Source organism: Sorex araneus, chromosome 3, assembly GCF_027595985.1.
Source record: "Sorex araneus isolate mSorAra2 chromosome 3, mSorAra2.pri, whole genome shotgun sequence".
Classification (NCBI taxonomy): domain Eukaryota; kingdom Metazoa; phylum Chordata; class Mammalia; order Eulipotyphla; family Soricidae; genus Sorex; species Sorex araneus.
In genome coordinates, this window is record NC_073304.1 from 47,129,304 (window position 1) to 47,149,338 (window position 20,035).

A 20,035-nucleotide genomic window follows, 5' to 3' on the forward strand; every position below is an offset into this window, starting at 1 on the left:
GATAAACCTAAACTCTTTGTGGCAAGGGAGAAAGGACAAACCAATGATATCCTACAGTGATTACAATAAAAAAGTACTTCAACTTAATAATTCTAGAGAGACTTTTTGGGCGAAGGTTGGTCTCTCAAGCAATGCTTGGGGTTCTGGGAGTCTCTTTCTTCAATTCTTGGTATTTGGTTGAACTTGATACTTGGTAGAGGGGGTACTGATGATGGTTCAGTGTTTGAGCCCTGAGATGCTGCGGATCAAACTCAGCTCCTCACCAATGCAGGCCATGCAGTCCATCCCTTTGAACTATTTGCCAACCTCGCAGATAGTTATTTTTAAAAATGCTGTATCTGTGGTGCTGGAGAGATAGCACAGTGGGCACGTGGTTGCCTTGCACGTGGTTGATCCAGGTTCAATTTGTGGCACTTCGTGTGTTCCCTTGAGCCCTGCCGTGAGTGATCCCTTAGCGCTGACCCAGAAGTAAACTCTGAGCACCATCGGATATGGCCCCTGAACCAAAAATATAATGAAGAGATAAACTTGTATATTTTGGTTTTGTGCATATATTAATATTGAGATAGTCAATCTTTAAATTAAACTTGATCTCAATAAAGCTTTAACTTTATTACCTTTTTTAAGAATGGGTTCTTGGGGGCTGGAGGATTAGTACAGTAGGTAGAGCATTTATCCTGCATGCTACTGACTTGGGTTCAATTCCCAGCACTCCATATGGTCCTGCTAGCAGTGATTCCTGAGTGCAGAGCCAAAAGTAAGCTCCAAGCACAGCCAACTATGGCCCCCAAACAAACAATTAACCAAAAAAAGAATGTGTTTTAGAAATAAAAAATTGATATAGAACTTTTTTGGCCTGAGAGAGATCACAGCAGGCTAAGCATGTGATTTTCATGTAGGATACCCAAATTCTATCCCCAGCATTCATGGTCTCTGAGCATTGCCAGGAGTGAGCTCTGACCACAGAGCTGGGAGTAGCCCCGAGACTGTCAAGAGTGACCCAAAAGCTAAAAGTAAATACACAAAAGGCTAAATTGTGAGAAAGTTTCATGGTAATTTATATATTTTAAAATATAAGTGACATTAATAACTCTAAAAATAATTCCATAAAGGAAAGCTGAAACTTAATCTTAAAATTAAAATTTTAATATTAAATTCTTCTTTCTTATCAGATACCTGGTTGGAACAAAAATGGGGACACAACATTACAGAATTTCAGCAAAGGTTTGATGGAATTTTGACCGAAGGAGAAGGTCCAAGAAGACTTAAGAACTTATATTTTCTCTACTTAATAGAATTACGAGCTTTATCTAAGGTGTTACCATTCTTTGAGCGCCCGGATTTTCAACTCTTCACTGGAAATAAAGTTCAGGATACTGAAAACAAAATATTACTTCTGGAACTACTTCACGAAATCAAGTAATTTAAACATTAGACCTATAATCTGTAGAAGAGTGATGAGAAGTGGTATCTACATATATATTTTTTCAAGTTAAAAAATTTATTTGGGGAGTAAAGGAAGTAAAAGAGATAAATACTTTCTCAAGAAAGCAAGGTATCTACAATTTTCAGGGCTGGAGAAAGACTTCAAGGGACCAATGCATTCTTTGCATCCAGGAGTCCTAGTTTTTGTTTTGTTTTATTTTTGGGTCACACCCAGTGATGCTCAGGGATTACTCCTGGTTCTGCATTCATACTCCTGACAGTGCTCTGGATAGAACCCAGGTCACACAGGTGCAAGGCAAGCACCTTACCTGCTGCACTCTATAGCCTCCGGCCCAGGCTTGAGAACTGGCACCAGATGGTCTCCACCAAGCATGACCCCGAGCCTGATGACCCTGAGCATGACCGTTTAAGAACCCAAGCTCCCCAGCTTCCAAATTCAAAAAGTTTTAGTATTCATTTAGAGAGTTGAGAGATAGTACGAGGGTAAGGCACTTGCCTTGCATGCAGCTGAACCTGGTTTGATACTGGACAGTTGACAGAACCTCAATACGATCAGGAGTAACAGCACAGCTGGGTGTGGCCGGACTTCCCTGCAGATATTCATCTAGAGAAAGGGGAATTATTCAAAACATATTAATTTTGCTCTTTCAGAATTAAATTTTGGTTTAGTTTTGACTTGGGCACCAAAAGGCACATATATTTCATTTTAAAGGTCATTTTTTTTGTTTTTATTTTTGGGCCACTCCTGGTTCTGAACTCAGGAATAGTTCCTGGTCATCCTCAGGAGGTCTCCTGGGATGCTGGGGATTGAATCCAGGTTGGCTGGGTGCAAAGCAAATCCTTATCTATTGTACTATCATTCTGGCCCCATAAAGGTCATTCTTGGGGCTGGAGAGATAGCACAGCGGGTAGGGCGTTTGCCTTACACGCGGCCGGCCCGGGTTCAAATCCCAGCATCCCATATGGTCCCCTGAGCACGGCCAGAGGTAATTCCTTAGTGCAGAGCCAGGAGTAACCCCTGTGCATCGCCAGGTGTGACCCAAAAAGCAAAAAAAAAAAAAAAAAAAAAAAAAATTAGTACTTTATACTGCATTGTTTTTATATTATTGAACATACTGGATTTGGAGGAAAACTTCTACTTTTAGCTTTAAGATTTGAGGATAAGAGCTTGTTTGAGGACATCAGAGTGTTGATTATATTGATTTTCTACTATCTTTATATTATTTATCACTGTCCAACAAAATGTTCTTTTAATATTTAAAAACAAGACTTTTGACATTTAAGATACATAAAAATGATTTTTTTCTTTTAAAATGCAGGTCATTTTCTTTGCATTTAAGATATATAAAAATGATTTTTTTCTTTTAAAATGCAGGTCATTTCCTTTGCATTTTGATGAAAATTCTTTTTTTGCTGGAGACAAAAAAGAAGCAAATAAACTAAAGGTAATTATTTTATTCACTAACTTAGACTTTAGATCTTTTCCTCAAAACAAAATAAAACAGATATGATGTTCAAAAGCAGATCCAACTTAGTTTTTGTACACTGCTCAGAATAGCAGCTTTTTGGGATTATGTGCATGGGAAACCAACAATAACAAGACTATATTACAGAACCTCAAAACGAAACAAAAGCAACTGAAATCTATGTGTCACCCTATAGGTGGTTTTCATGTTGAGGGTTTCATATAATAAATAAAGGTGACAAATAAAAGGGAAGGACTCGAGCACAAGTACTATATCAGTCGGTCTTTCGCTGAGGACAATTCTGAAAATGGTTTTGGTCAAAGGATGCTTTTTAGGGGAGAGGGTGCCAGGTTTTGTTGTTCATCTATTCACTGGAAATAAAAGGCATTTAGGAGGGGCTAGAACAATAGTACAGTGGGTAGGGCATTTGTCTTGCACGTGGTTGACCCGGGTTCAATTCCCAGCATCTCATTTGGTTCCCCAAGCACTGCCAGGAGTGATTCCTGAGTGCAGAGCCAGGAGTAACCCCTGAGCATCGCCAGGTGTGACCCAAAAAGAGATAGGAAAAAAAAAAAAGGCATTTAGGGACCCAGCATGCAGTCACAGCGAGAGCAGAAAACTGGATACCCTGTGCAACAGGGTTTGATCTTTGTCTTGTTCTCTTAATAGAGGTGGCATTGTGGGCAAAGCCAACTTTGTGGAACTTTGCCTCAGTATACTACAAACATCAAATATCAACTGGGTTTCTTAAGCCATAATGTGCAGAGCATGATCTTGTCATGAGGGAGAGACCTCTTGAAGGTATTTCTAGTATTTCTGAGGACTTAAGTGAAATGACACAAGTTTTCTGTTACAAATATCCAGGTAGATAAAGGCAGATTGCTCTCAGCAGCACTGGACTTCATCTGATTTTAACTGAATATTTGTTAGAATCTTTTTTCTGTTTCTTATTTGCTTCTTCCTAATCAGGAAATAACTTTATTTTATGTATCTTGCAAAATGGAATACTTTTTTTTAACAAAGCAATTTTATTGATTTGTCATTGTTTTGCCAGTCTATACAATTTGGTGAGTACAGCTTCACTCCTCCATATGAGTATAAGCCTACTGCAACCACCTTCAAGTTCCAATGTCACCACACTATCAAAATCACCTCCCTTTGCCCATTCCTCCCACTTCTTTCTCTTGGTAACCACCATGGGTCCACAGTGTCTGAAAGTTATTTTCAAATAAAATAATTTTTGCACTCAGTTTTTTGCAGTTAGATAATAGTTATTTTTGACCTGCTATGTACCTCCTACTCAAAGCATTCTTGCTAGAAATATATAACCCCAGTGCTTATATAACCTCCCAAACAGTTCAAACAGTTTTCAGGAGTGTGAAGTGAGGGGGAGGATGCTATAATAAGATTTTCCCCCCTACTATTTTCAATATTCTTATTTTTAATACACTTGCTGGTTTATTGAAGAGTGCTGTGGTATCCATCCTTTCTGTATTGTGCAGGTTAGCAGATTAGAATTATTTTTCGGAATGTTTTTACTTTTATCAAAACCCTGAAACACTGTGTGTGTGTGTGTGTGTGTGTGTGTGTGTGTGTGTGTGTGTGTGTGTGTGTGTGTGTGTGTGTGTGTGTGTGTGCGCGCAAGCCCTGGCCCCTGAAAAACTCAGCTTTAGTGTCCTCTGATGTTTAACAGATAATTTTTCTGAATCCTATTATAAGGAAAAGGTAAAATATACCTGGTTAATATCATATATACTTTAAAAATAATTTATGGTGTACATCATGGAATTAATGTCATATTTATTTTTATTTATTTTATTTGAGTCACTGTGACTTACAATACTGGTCATGACAGGGTTTTGTGCATCAACATTCCAGTACCACACTCACCCCAAAGTCCCTCTGCCCCCAAGATCCCACCATCGTTAGCTCAACTTTGTAGACAAACTCCCAAGTTCTGTTGCGTTTGGCCATTTTTTATTCCCTTGCTATGTTTCTTCATATCCCACATATGAGAGAGATCATTCTGTATCTGTTTCTCTCCTTCTTGTGTCACTTTTATATATTTATTTAAAAATCTCCTCTTGTTTCCTGGTTAGAAATAGTGAACTTGCATGAAAAAGAACTGATTAACATTCAGTTCAAAGTATAATAGAATCTCATTTGAAGGCTTATGTTTGAGAATAAGCGAGAATTGCTTTCAGCCAGATGGTTTCACCGAGTACACATCACAGCACCGACCAGGGCATTTGATTCTTCTAGCCACTCCCTGTCATTATCTATTTGTTTGTTTTTGGGCCATACCCTGGTGTGCTCAGAGCTTACCTGGCTCTGTGCTTAGGGATGGGGTGGGTGGGGACCATCTAGGGTGCTGGGAGTCAAACAGGGTTTGCCTTGTGCCAAGTCAGTACCTTATCCAATATACTCTCTTGTTTATATTTTTATATTATTTTAGGCACTGTGGCTTATATACTGTTAATGGTAGGTTTCTTGCATACATCATTCCAGCACGACATCCTCCATCAAAATGTCTTCTTCCCTCCACCACTGCCCCACTGTCATCTGTTCCCTTCCCCTGACTCCCCTCCTTGGTAAGCTTCCTACTGAGGACCAGTTCTCAGTTTCTGTTGCCTTTGGGTATTTGTTATTCCCCTACTATGTTTCTTTATACCCCATATGTGAGAGAGATTCTGTTTCTGTCCCTCTCCATGTGACTAACTTCACTCAGCATGATGGGCTCCAGATCCATCCATGTACTGGCAAATTGCATGATTTCATCTTTTCTTACATCTAAGTAGTATTCCACTTTATATATGTATCACAGTTTCTTTATCCAGCCATCTAATTTTGGACACTTGGGTTATTTCCAGATTTTTGCTATTCCCAGTAGTGCTGTAAAGAACATAGGAGTACAAATGTCTTTTCTGAATAGAGTTGTTGGGCATGGGAGGTAGATGCCAAGAAGTGAAATTGCTGGGGCTTCTGGACCCTCAATAGTGTTTTAAGAAGTGTCCATGTTGTTTTTCAAAATACCCACTAGCAGTGAATGAGGATCCTTTTTCCACCATACAGGCCAGCACTGGTTGTGTTAGTTCCTTGTGATGTGTGCTCCCTATCATTTTAAATGTTGACCTAAAAACTGTAGATACAAATAAGGATACTTGTAAGTGATTTAGTGTAAGTGATATACAGATTGTGAAATTTCTTATCTGACATAACTTTGAAATATATCTAGGTTATTGGACATTGTTATTTGCGGAAATTGTATTGGTTTTCTCTTGTTCTGATTTTGTCAGTTTCTAGTTTATAATTTGTAATTAAAGTTCTTTTTTTTTTTTTAAGTCACCCCCAGTGATGCACAGGGGTTACTCCTAGCTTTGCACTCAGGAATTACTCCTGGCAGTGCTCGGGGGACCATATGGGATGCTGGGAATCAAACCTGGGTCAACCATTTGCAAGGCAAATGCCCTACCCGCTGTGCTATCGCTCCAGCCTCGTAACTGAAGTTCTTATATATATGTCATATCAACATTTACTCAAGAGATACCCCTTTAAATTATTTGAATGAACAAATGCAGATACAAATAGTCACTGTCACTGTCATCCTGTTGTTCATCGATTTGTTTAAGCGGGCACCAGTAACATCTCTCTCATTGTGAGACTTATTGTTACTGGTTTTGGCATATCCAATATGCCACGGGTAGCTTGCCAAGTAAGAGCAAGCACAATGCTTTAGAACAGAGGCTTCAACTTTTGCATGTATGAGTATTGTAAAGGTCTCTCCCACAGTATTTTTATATTTAGTATCTATTGATTGTCAAAATGTAATTGCCAAAAAACCACTATGCAGTTAGTAATATTTTAAAGTTGTTTTAAAAAAGTTGTTTTGTTTTAAAAAAAAACTTAGTTTTTAAAGTTGTTTTGATCATGACTTTTATGTTGTGACTTGTGCAATCTATTCTGCTTTTAGAGAGGGGGGATGGGGGGAGAAAGAAGAGAGAGACAGAGAGAGAGAGAGAGAAGGTGGAGGAGAGAAAGAGATTGAGATTATATGACTTCCATATTATGGTCAGTTGAGATTCCTCACTAAGTCAGAAGGGATCACTTGGAAGATTAATGAATATTTCCATTGCTGTAAAAGAAGAATGTGTTTTTAGTTCCCTTCTCTTTCCTTTAAAGACATGCACTACTTTTGGGCAGGCTTAATGCTTGTTGCCCTATTATAAAAAAAAGTAAAATACCCTAGTGTTCATGTATGTATATATTAACATATATATATATACACACTTTTTTAAATGAAAAGGGAATAATAGCAATGTTAGAATAGTTCTAGAAGGTAGAATATAAAATTTGGGAGGAATATATAGAAAGCTTCCTTTGTACTTGTAATTTTTTTTCTTTAACTTGGAGTGTACACGGATGCTAACCATATTCTGTAAATATCTGTATGTTAACAATACAATTATTATAAAATAAAATCTGATTATTTTACTCAGTATCAGGGGAAAAATGGACTTTCTTTATTTTGATTTTTAGGCTACAGCAGGCATTGCTCAGGGCTTACTTTGGGTCTGTGCTTAGAGGATTACAGAACATATGTGGTGTCAGGGATTGAACCTGGGTTAGCTGCATGCAAGGCAAGCGGCCTACCCTCTGTACTATCGTACTGGGCCCTCAACTTAATTACTTTAAAATTTATTTGCAAAGAGTTTAGGTTTGAAATCAAGCAGTCTTAGGTTATACATTTGCTATTTACTGGCTATAAGAATTTGGGGAGGGTGGGAGCAATAGTACAGCAGGTACTTGCCTTGCATGTGGTCAACCCAAGTTCAATCCCTAGCTCCCCACATGGTCTCTTGAGCATGCCAGGAGTAAGCCTTGAGCACACTGAGGGTGGCCCCAAAACAAAAACAATGACAAAAAAGAATGTGGGGATGTTATTTAGTCATTCTGGACCTTGATTTTGTTGTTCTGTTTTTATTTATTTATTTATTTATTTATTTGGGTCACACCCTAGATGATGCTCAGGGCTTACTCCTGGTTGTCTGCTCAGGGATCATTCCTAGTTCTGTGCTCATGGATCCTCAGACATATGCAATTTCAGGAATTGAACTGGGATTCAAGATAAGCACCTTAATCCCTATATTATCTCGCCCATGGATCCTGTTTCTTAAATTCATTAGAGGTCTATTATAACATCTTTTGGATTTGTGGTGAAGAGGAAATAAAATTTGTATTAGATTCTAGTGTTTAGGAGGTGCTCAGTGAATGCTGGTTTTAATCCCACCCCTCCTTACTGACACCCTATATTACATTGCACAGTATTGGTATACAGAAGGCACTTTGAAAATATTAATATTTGACTATTGTATCTTAATAATTTTTTTGTTAAATTGTGTTCAGGAGGATTTTCGGCTGCATTTTAGAAATATTTCAAGAATCATGGATTGCGTTGGTTGTTTTAAATGTCGACTGTGGGGAAAGCTTCAGGTAAATATATCTTGTTAAGTCCTATTTTTAAATTCATTTTTCACAAATAATTTTCTAATATTTTTTCTTATTTTTATTGTAGACTCAGGGTTTGGGCACTGCTCTGAAGATCTTGTTTTCTGAGAAACTAATAGCAAATATGCCAGAAAGTGGGCCCAGTTATGAATTTCAACTCACCAGACAAGAAATAGTATCATTATTTAATGCATTTGGAAGGTTAGTTTGAATGTTCTAAAACTTTTTCTAAAACTTAATCAGTAAGTCTGATGCAACAGGCATGCTTTTAGATCAAACAGTGTAAGGAATAACCTTTTTAGTGAAATAGTCTACTGCAGAGGTCTATGATCTTGTGAAATATAAGTATTTAGCTGTCTAATTTGATGGTATTCTTTATTTTCATTTACTGACTTTTATGATAATTGACTGAATTTCGATAGCCATCCTATTAAATTTGTATTTTTTTCAAATTTAGAATTTTCTGTGCTTCCCAAATATTATTTTGAAGGTCCTTGAAAAATTAGGTTTATTATTTTTTTTGCTTTTTGGGTCACACCCAGCGATGCTCAGGGGTTACTCCTGGCTTTTGCACTCAGGAATTACTCCTGGCAGAGCTTGGGGGACCATATGGGATGCCGGGGATCGAACCCGGGTCGGCCACGTGCAAGGCAAACGCCCTAACCGCTATGCTATCACTCCGGCCCCTAGGTTTATTTTTTGTACATACTATTTGTTGTCATATGTATATAAGAGTTAATAATTCTTTCAAAAATGATTAATTTTCATCAAAGTGATCGGAGGATAAACTTTAGATTAGGTAACATTACAAAATTTAAATAGAGATTCATTTCTTTATACGCATTTTTGGGGCCAGAGAGATAGTATAGTGGGTAGGGCACTTGCCTTGCACGTGGCCAACCTGGGTTGTATCCCTCGCTTCCTATTTTTTCCTCTGAGCCCTGCTAGGAATAAGCTCTGAACACTGCTAGACATGGTCCAAAAGCCAAAAAAAAAAAAAAAAATTGCTTCTGACCAGTGAGGTGTAAAGAATGTAGAACTTTATAAAAATCAGTATAGTCTAAAGACTTCACTCGTTTACTTTTAAAGTTTGTGATTTAGTAGTTTATATTAGAACTAATTGAAATTTAAAGTCATTTTTCTATGAAAAAATAAAAATAATAAAATCATTTTTTCTAGTACTTTGAAGTTTACCAGTTTAATTTCACTGGGTACTCGGCTTCATTTTTTTTTTTTTTTTTTTTACGGTGGAGAGAAAAGCTAAAGAACACTGAATTAACAAATATTTTATTTAAAAATTAGTGAAACAACTTTGGTCATGTATTTTTACTTTTTGTTGTTCAAGAGCTTTTATTCTTTTTACATGTATTTAAATATGATATATTTATTAATTTTGGGGTTTTGAGGCCACACACAAGTGCTCCAGGCTACTCCTAGCTTTGAAAGCCCTGAGCATAGCCAGGTGTGGCCCCAAAACAAAACAAAACAAAAAAAAGTTAGGTTGCTGGGGGGAGAAGGTTCAAAGGGCTAAGCATGCACAGTGCATGCTGGAGGTCTGTGGTTGGTACTTGAGACCACATTGTCCACCAGCCACTTCCACCTGGTAGGACCTGAGATTTATACTGGGCATAGCTTCTGGCTACTAGGTGCACCCCAAAACAGCAATAGCATTCTGAGCAATATTATGTTAGTTTCACCATGTCAAATTAAGAACTAAAATACATAAGGACTAAAATAGATTAAACTGGGCATGCGCCTTTACATTTGTTGAAATAAATCACACATTTTTCTGTGTTCTAAAATTACAAGATGAATTAAATTGAGGAAAAATGTTTTTGGTTACAGAATTTCTACAAGTGTGAGAGAATTGGAAAACTTCAGGAACTTGTTGCAAAATATCCATTAAAGGACATCAGTTGAAATGTACGTATGTGCCTGTTTCTGGACACTGGAGGCCAAAGAGTGGAATTTCATTCAAAGGCATCACAGAAATGACAGTCTTAAGCCAAACATTTTATAAAGCTGCTTTTGTAAAGGAGAATTATATTGTTTTAAGTAAGCCATTTTTAATTGTGTTGTCATATATAATATTATTGTGAGTAAAAGTGATGCTTTGATAATGAACTATAAATTTTAAAGTTTAATATGGAATAAAATCAGGATTATCTAATTCCTATATGGGAAAACTAAGCAAATGATGTTTTACATCTCTCAAACTAGATTTTTGTGTTAGCTGTCATACAAATAAAATCATGACCAATGTGACAACCATTTAATGGAAAAATGCTAGGAGATAGCTTAATATTTTTCAAAGTTTTTTAGGTTACCAGACTTAGCAAATAAAAATACAAAATGCCCAGTGACACTTGAATTTTAGATAAATAACAAAAATTTTCTTAAATTTAAATGTTATAAATAATATTTGGGATAAACATACTAAAATTATTTCTTATTTAAAATTCAAATTTAGCTGGGAGGCTTTGTTTTAACTGGCAAAACTAAAATACATTGGTATAAAATAAATAAACTTTTAGAATTATATTGCTATTTTCATTGGGTTGTTTTGTTGTGTAGAAAGACACAAAGACAACTCAAAGGCATATGTGATTTCTTAATGTTATAAAAAGATGAATAGATTTATATACTTATTCTCATAAATAAGTCCCTAATTTGAATAAAATTTTGGGGAAATGTTTTATTTTTATATAATTTAAAATTTACAGAAAAGTTTTCAGGATAGCACAAAGAACACACTTTACCCAGATCTACTAATTGTTCATATAGTGTTATTGTTCATACTTTCTAGTTTTCCTTTGTCATTTGAAAGTCAATTATAGGCATTATACCCTTGAACCCTAAATTTTGCCATGTGTATAATAAGTGGTTTTAAATGAATTTTTTTCAGAAGAGATCTGGAACTATAATACTATGAACCTAGAATAAGGAATCATTTTGAGTTTCAATCTTAAGTTTTTCTCTTTTTTGAGCTTTGTTACCCCTTTCATACGTGATTTATAATTAAGGGCATGTATATTTTAGTTTTTGTACATAAAGTTTTTTTTTTCCTTCCTAAAACTAAACTGTAATCTTGGATGGTTCTCAGTAATAGAATAATGAAAATAATCCTCAGTGGTAAAAAATTTTTAAAGTGTTTCAGCATTTCTTTCACATGGTAATTGTAGGTGAAAAGAAACAAAGAAACTGTTTACCTCAAAATTGTGTGCTCTTTTTATGTCTAAGCAGGTATACCATATGAAATGCCTCATTATTGATAAAGCAGAGTTTATATAATGGATTAGCGATGTCATTTTACACTGCTGTATACTTTTTTTTCTGTGTTCCTAAGAACGTAGTGCCAAAAAGAATAGTGGGTAATAAGACATATTTGTTGAATGAATCTATGAATATGTATTCAGTGTACTTGAAAGAAATAGTTACAGAACCAAGATTAACAGTGTGTGTCCTATTTTCCTTTCAATTTTTCTGAGTAGGGGAGAAAAGGAAAAATAGTAACCTACTAATTAGGTAAAAATTACCAGAGACTCAAATAATTCTTGAGTGAGCATAAGATATAAAAGCTTTATTGAGGTCATTTGTAATATTCTGAAAATATTGTAGATGGTTTTAAGTGGTAATTTTGTCTACAACTCTCTAATGCCTTACCTTTTTTTTTTTTAAAAAAAAAATAGCCATTTAAAAGAATAATTTTTCTGTCTTCCACTTGGTCACCTTCCATATGCCCCTTAACTACAATCTATTTCCAGCATTCTTTCTTTGAAATAAAAATCCCCAATCAAAATCCACAGTTCAGTACATAAGCCCGTTTATTTGTTTCTTTTTAGGCCACACCCTGTGATGCTCAGGGGTTATTCCTGAGCACACTCAGAAATTACTCCTGACAGGGCTAGGGGGTTGGGGTACACATGGGATGCTTGGGATGGAACACAGGTCAGCCTTGTGCAAGGCAAGTGCCCTACCTGCTGTACTATTGCTCCAGCTCCCACAAACCCATTTTGTATTTGACTTTTTTGTTGTTTATTGATATGACTTCCTTTCCCCTATATTTGACAGTGTGTATGACCCCTTTAAAAAAATCTTTTCCCTCTGGTTCTTTGACTTTCCCCTGTGCTCTCTTTATCTGTGGGAAGGGCTCGTCCCCCTGTGATTCTTGATCAACCAGACTGGAGTTTCAATACTAGGGCCTGAAGATGACCATCAGGGTCACACTCAGTAGGGCTCAGGGGACCACCAGCGCTATACATGATGATACTTGTAGGACCCTGTACTGTTCATGTACTGCTAGGGATAGAACCAGGATCAGGTGTACAATAACCCCCGTACTTTCCCCACTCCCCCACAGCCTCCTTTTACTTTTGCTCTCTTAGTGACCATCACTTCTCACTCTTGGGTAACTCTAATTCAATGATTTCTAAGTCTTTATCACTACTGCATACTTACCAATTCATCTGCCTATGTATATCTTCCCTTTGTTGTCCCAAAGACGCCTGTGCATCTCATAAAATAGTCATTTTCCCCAAAGTCTACTACTATGCCTATGATCCTTAATTTAAGAACTATGGTCATGAATAAATTCTTCAGAATTACTATACCTTTCTATCTTCCTTCCTATTAATATCTTATCAATATATCAATATATTGATATCTTAATATCAATAAGATCTATTGATATTATTGATCAATAGATAATTGATCAATATAGATCTAAAGATTTGTCTATATGAATCCAATTCATTGTCATTGCTCTAAAAGTACCACATGAACTTATCTCCTTATACCTAGCTTGTTTTTCTCGGCTCCTGAATTGGCCTTCTGGAAATATAACAATGTTGTATCCTACTTAATGTCCTTCAGTACTTCATGAACCTTTAGGAGAAAGCAGAATCCCTTTGCTTGGTGTGCTAGGCCCTCTGAGGTGTATCTATTCTCACTTTCCACCTTGTTCTGATAAAACAGACATAGAGCTCTTTGGATGCACTGTGAGCAGGCCTCAACACATTGATGCATTGTATTTCTTTTGTCCCAAGTGCCCTAACCATCTTTCCCCACTGGAATATGTCTCTTGTGTCCTTGCAAGCCGGCATCAAACATCTTTTGTGTGAAATCTTCCTTGCTCCATTCAAGGAAGATCAGCTAACTTTCTTTTGTGTCACCACTGTAATTACAGCCTACCTCTATTGTGTCACTTATGTACTGTATTGGTTTTTTTCTTTTTTAAAGATTCCTTTATTAGAATGTGAGCTCCTTAAGGGCAGGAAAAGGAACGTTATCCATTTTTGCATCTTCATAGCACATTTTCTGGCATATGAGCACTTAATAAATTGCTTTTAAATGATAACTGTATTAATTATCATATAATAGGTCATAGTCCACTCCAAATATTCTTTACAGGAAGAGTAAGTAGATTCCAAGGATTTGTGGACTTGATGGTGGTGGTGGAGGTGCCAATAAAGTTCCTAAAATTATATTGAACATTTGGTGTGGCTTTGGTACATTATAAAAGGGGTCTTTGGTGGAAAAAAATGGTGAGAATCCTTTCAGGGCAAAAGGCAACAAAAATAGATGCTCAGTAAATAGGTTAGGTAAACTTATTCCTGTTTAAGATTCTATGGAGAAGTCAGAGGGTATTATAAGTTATTTCATACATGGATCTTCTTAGCTTAATATTGGTACTTTAAAATGTATATTAATTACACTTTTTAATAAAGTAAATTTCTCATATTAATATGTTGATGAGCAATGGGACAACAGTGATACAGTGATACAATGACAGTGATTAATATGTCACATGAGGGACATAATGTCCAGATAAAAGTAATTATAAGCTTACTAGAGGCAAACATTTGTAACTTTTAATTTTTTCTTAGTGGTAGTACTAGAGTTCTTATATGACAGAAACTCAATTAGTGCAGTCCATTAAGAGATATTAAGGAAACCAGATATCCAAATAAAAGCACAAACACTTTTATTTTTAACAGTAGTGTTTTGTTACAATTTAGGGAAACAACAAATAAATACATTCATTGGCCACAGCTATACTTTCAAAACCGGTTTGAAACTGGTTTTTGTAGCTGAGAAACACTTTTAAACAATAAAAAAGGCAGCTATGCATATAAAAGCCACTTTAGCTATAAATTACATCTTTCATAAAACTACAACCAGCTATAATGGATGGTAACTGTTTCAAAACTAATAGCCACCCCAATGATACAAGAAAACAAATACTGCTAACCACTGTAGAATTACACACTTAAGCAATGAAATTCACTTTAAATTAATGAACCAAAAATGAAGGTTTGACATGATCATCATGTGCTTCAGTGCAGGATGAAGAGGGAGCTGGTAGCCCTTTGATTTCATAAACAATTACTTCTTTCAAGGACCAAACTTAAAGTGCTCCTAGTGCTTTGGAATTTTTAAGCAAAATTTGGGCCAGAAGCTTACCTTTTTTTTTTTTTTTGTCTTTGGTGATGTTTTGTGGCAAATATGCATAATGAGACAAATGCAAGATTCTGGGTACCCTTGTCAGTGATGAGAATAAAATTACAAATCTCAAATTTGTAATAATCATTTAATGAAGATGAAATAGCAAGTTATTTTATCTGAACTATATTTTGAAAGTACTCTTTGCTTATATAGTCACACAGAAACATTATCTAGGGAAGCCTTGCCAGAAAATACATCACTTTGAACTCCAACAATTAACAAAGACAACACATCTTTTCAGATAATGCTAGATAATTAGGCAACATTATTAGGAAAATGAATATTCTGAAAAGAAATGTAATAACTGAAGTTGTAATAAAAATATCAGTTAAATACATTACATTTTTAATACTAAGATTAACTTCTGTACCATAAACTTTAATTTGGTTACAATATGAGAATTTATATAAAGTAGTATAAGTTTGTACTTCTGATTGAATTCAAAGTAATTTTGTACAGTAAAAAGTTTTTTGCTGTGTACATTTTCCAAAAGATCAATAACATTTAAAATTTCATTTATCACTTGGGAAGTCACCTACTGTTTGTACTTTTGTGAAGTTACTGTATCAATTTTTAAACAGTTGAAAGACTTTTGGAGTAAGAGTAGAAATAAAACAATTCTAATCAAAGTAGAAGACAAAAAGTAGATGACAGAAAGGACAGTTGTACTTTTTCCTGTCTTGAAGACACAGATGAGCAAATAACTGTACATGGTCAGTCATCTGTAAGCATTCTGTGGCGACATTCCATGTTGCCTGTTCCCTTGGCATATTGAGGTATTCAGCATCTACTTCTTTCCACATAGACACTGGTAGAAAGTGCATTTAAAAATTCTCTATTACCTTAGCCTGGCATAACTATTTTTTAGCTTGGGGATAGAACATTTAAGATAGTTTTAATGTAATTCTAAAAAGTATTCTAATATTAACCCCCCAGTTTTATACCTTTATACAAGATCATTTAGTCTAGTACTGAAATTAATATGTATTAAATTCAATTTGGCTTTAATAATAAACAAGATATAAAATGGTAAAACCAATGGGGGAATTAGGTTTTATAAAGTATTGCACTTGAGTTAACTGCAATAATGTATCATGATTAAATTTACCTGAGGACAATCCTGATTCAATGGGTAAGATCAGTTATCTTGTGAAAGCTAAATCAAATACTTCTGAAAATGCATTCATATTTTAACTTAGGATTGTACATTTTAGGTATTCTTAAATGCATCTGTAAACTTGTTTAGTCCCAAGAAGTTTCTACCAAAATCTCCCTATGCAAAAATCACTATTGCTTTCTTGAATAATCATGCTTAAACTACTACATATATCTGAATCATACAAAATAATCACGACCAATTCTATTCCAAGTAGCCATATCATTTTCATGGGTGTACTTTTAAAGAAATATCTGTGGTTAAATATCCAAAGAACACTGCTGGTAATCTTTGTAAAGGATCACTACTATGATTCATTTAAAATGATTGTTTAATTTTCATTGGTACTTTACAAACATGCTTAAAAAACTACCTTCAACAATGAACTGTTTTAGTAGACCTTTTTAAAAGAAAGATACACTTTTAGGCTTTAATTTTGTGCACGGTTCACACTATAAAATTTTCATTGGATAAGAATCCCACATAAAGCACACTATTAAACATACAGACTTTAATATATGTTTAGGGGGCCACCATCAGGATATCTGGAGGGAGGCTTCTCTCAATGATTCTTGGCCAACAGGCAGGTGATTCAATCTGAGGACCCATAGATGCAGTGCTGCTCTGGGCCTGTGGTGCTGGGGATTAACCTGGTCACCCTGGTGGTGCCTGGGGAGCCCTGACTTTCATTTAACAAGAAAACTGCCTCCTAATTTGGTGTATACTATAAATGTCCAATGTGAGCTCTGGAGTGTGACTCAGGGGCCTGCAGTGTACTCTTTCAAATCAAAGATAAAAGTGCAAATATGCATTGCATGTTCCAAAGTCAGGATGTTTGAAGGTCATCAAGTACCTTAAGATCTAACCCTGCTTTTCTTGTCAACTTTTCCATTTCACTTCATTTTATTATGAAGAGGTCAAAAAGTCACAGCTGTGTCCTCTGCTGAACAGGTTTCCAGGCTTTGTTTTCAGTAACAACAGAGAGGAATGTTTATGTAGATGGAATTTAAACACGTTGCATAAACACATCCATGAAAAACAATCAGAGAATCACAACTCAGTAATGTCAGTTTTGTGGTGTTACATATAAGCTATGGTGATTGTTCATATCTAAATTACTACAAGTAAAGAGCAAAGGAGCAGTATCTGTCATAGGTCCATTTAGGTGAGGAGAGACTGTATAACTGTTGCTGCCACATCCGGTGATGGTGCCATACCAGCCCAAACCTTGTGAATTTGTTAAACTACAACCAAAAATAAAAGAAAAATTGCTATCAAACTATGATCAGACTACAAGAAGTCACACTGACATTTTTCGTTTTTAATAATTTTCAAGATACAGTTAGTATCAGATACACTGAAACACAGTCCTTGTCAAGTGACAGGACTTTCTACTTTCTTTGTGTCTGTGAACAAATAATTGGAAGCATATGAAGACTTACTTTTAACTGAAAAATGAAGGTGGGATGTATACTGCTTTTTAGTTTTAAACTTTGTCAAAAAACCAGATTTTCATCTAATATCTTTGGCTCTATTGCATGCCAAAAAAGTGAGTAAATGCCACACATTTATAAGTGGCATTGAATTTGAAAATAATAGTAGTAATGTACTTATGTACTAGGTGCTGTTCCAAAACACTGCATGTACATATAATGCTCTATGTAAATATATGTATATACACACCCATTTAATTTTATTAAGTCCTATGAAACCAGTTCTATTATCATACTGCTTTTTCACAGGTAAAAAACAGTCTCAAAAACCGGATGCTAAATAACCTGTTTAGAGGAAGTTAGGATTACATAAAATGCTATAAGTTTGTCACTTTGCCTGATGCATGGCTAATAGTAAAAATTTGCAATGTTTGGAACAAAGAATATAGCATGCCCAATGACATCTCAGCAACTCAGGATTGTTAACAGGGTTTCTCTTATTTTGAATTGCATTAGAGATACGAAACACATAATTCCTATGATATTTTTCCTTCCTGGCTCACCAAACCCTATCCATCTGAACCAATAAGGGATCCTGAAATAAATGATACTACTTCATCACCAAAGATACTTCTCAAATAAAGGTAATATATGTGCTTAGACTCAGGTTGGAGTCGTTATTGGTGCCCACTTGAGCAAATCGATGAACAACGAGACAGTGCTACAGTACTAAGCTCCAATATTAAATATTTCTTATTGATGTATGTCACCAAGCTACACACTGCATATTTGGGTTAAACTTAAGATTTGTTGTTTTCAATATATTTCACTAGTAATTCTGTACCTTCCTTCTCTTGAACTTCCCAGTCTTGGCAAGTCATCATCACTATCATATCGTCTTGGATTGTCAAAAAAGTAAGCTCTGGAACTATAACTGTGACTATTTATCATGCCAGCTGGTGCCTGTGAACAAAGAATTGGAAGCATATAAAGACTTTTAACTGAAAGAGGCTGGGATGTATAATGCTTTTAGTCTTAAACTTTGTCAAAAATAAAAAATCAACATAAATGTTCCATTCTTTTTAAAAATGAGAAGAATATAGGGCTGGCGAGATAGTACAGTGAGTAAAGTGCTTGCCTTGCATGCAGCTGACCTGGGTTCACTCCCTGGCACCCCATATTTTCCTTCAAATCCTGCCAGGAATGATCCCTGAGTGCAGAGCCAGGAGTAAGCACTGAGCATGGCCGAGTATGCCTCCCCCCTGCCCAAGTAGGAAGAACAGGTATTAGGAATATTACAATATCATACCAAATTCTGATTTAATCTCTGTGCCCGAAAAAACAGTACTATCGACCATGCTGGTACATGTTCCCACAGAAAGAGAACCATTCCAAATACTATATACTCTTCTCCGCTTATGTCTTCTATATGAGCCTGTAAACAGAATATAGCAGAACAAGTTTTAAATTAGTTTTATGCGTAAGTTATCATCCTCCTCAATTAACTTGCTTCAGGTCGGGTAAGTTAGAACATACCAACTATAAATACATAAAATTCTGAATTAAATTTCCATATATTGTGGTTTATAATGCAATATGTTACTGGTGCCCACTCGAACAAATCGATGAGCAATGGGATGACAGTGATGATGACAGTGATGTATACTTTAAAGATTATAAAGTACTTTGGTACTCAGTAGAATATAGAAATCTGTTCTTTTCTTTTTTCTTCTTGGGCCACACCCGGTGATGCTCAAGGGTTACTCCTGGCTCTGCACTCAGGAATTACTCTTGGCAGTGCCTGAGGGACCATATGGGATGCTGGAGATTGAACCCAGGTCAGCCGCATGCAAGGCACTCTATTTGATGTACTATCACTCCAGTCCCAAAATGTCTCTTTTAACACATCAATTTATGGAAAAATTGTGGGGGAGGCTTCAAGCAGTGTTCAGGAAACCTGGGGGCTGCTTCTGGCAACTCTCAGTGAACTAAGCTTGCAGTTCAATGCTAGGGTCTGAAGATGCAGTGCTACTTGGCCCTGTACTGCTGGGGATTAAATGCACCACCACTGTGCTGCTTGGGGGCCTCCAGGGCTGCATCCAGCAATGCTCAGGGGACAGGTACTGTCAGTAACTGAGCCAGCTTTTGCTGCTGCATCTACCTTAACCCTTGTACTACCACTTTACCCCATATTAAGTATTTTTATTATATGGATAATGTTGAGTGATGTCATTTTTAGATTTCATAGGGAATTCAAGACATTTCTGGTGAAAGATTTAGTATTTTCAGCTCTGCTGTTATTTAAAAATATGTCTTGTGGTCTAAACTTGATGTTAAATTTCTTTCCCTTTCTAATTTTTTTTAAAAATTTTTTTGCTTTTGGGCCACACCCAGCAGTGCTCAGGGCTTACTTCTGGGCTCTGCACTCAAGGATCATTTCTGGCGGTGTACAGGGAACGATTGGTGGTGCTGAGATTGAAACCCAGTCAGTCGACTGCAAGGCAAGTGCCCTACCAGATGTTGCA

At 36.0% G+C, this 20,035-nt stretch overlaps 2 protein-coding genes across 3 annotated transcripts in view; one reads left to right on the top strand and one right to left on the bottom strand.

Annotated features, from left to right (window-relative positions):
- The window catches only part of ERO1A (endoplasmic reticulum oxidoreductase 1 alpha), a 51,683-nt gene extending 37,776 nt beyond the window's left edge, over window positions 1–13,907 (top strand). For both annotated transcript variants that reach the window (XM_004601741.3, XM_055132606.1), the window contains 5 exons: window positions 1,173–1,419; window positions 2,822–2,891; window positions 8,316–8,402; window positions 8,485–8,618; window positions 10,263–13,907. In XM_004601741.3, coding sequence (XP_004601798.1) covers window positions 1,173–1,419; window positions 2,822–2,891; window positions 8,316–8,402; window positions 8,485–8,618; window positions 10,263–10,323 — 599 coding nt within the window. In that variant the 3' untranslated portion in view covers window positions 10,324–13,907. The remainder of the gene's footprint in view (window positions 1–1,172; window positions 1,420–2,821; window positions 2,892–8,315; window positions 8,403–8,484; window positions 8,619–10,262) is intronic.
- A 470-nt stretch (window positions 13,908–14,377) lies between these two features.
- GPR137C (G protein-coupled receptor 137C) overlaps window positions 14,378–20,035 on the bottom strand; it is a 69,756-nt gene continuing 64,098 nt past the window's right edge. The window contains exons 5-7 of the mRNA XM_004602011.2: window positions 18,820–18,945; window positions 18,355–18,473; window positions 14,378–17,321 (exon numbers count right to left, since the gene is read on the bottom strand). Of these exons, the coding sequence (XP_004602068.2) occupies window positions 17,144–17,321; window positions 18,355–18,473; window positions 18,820–18,945 (423 nt within the window). The 3' untranslated portion in view covers window positions 14,378–17,143. The remainder of the gene's footprint in view (window positions 17,322–18,354; window positions 18,474–18,819; window positions 18,946–20,035) is intronic.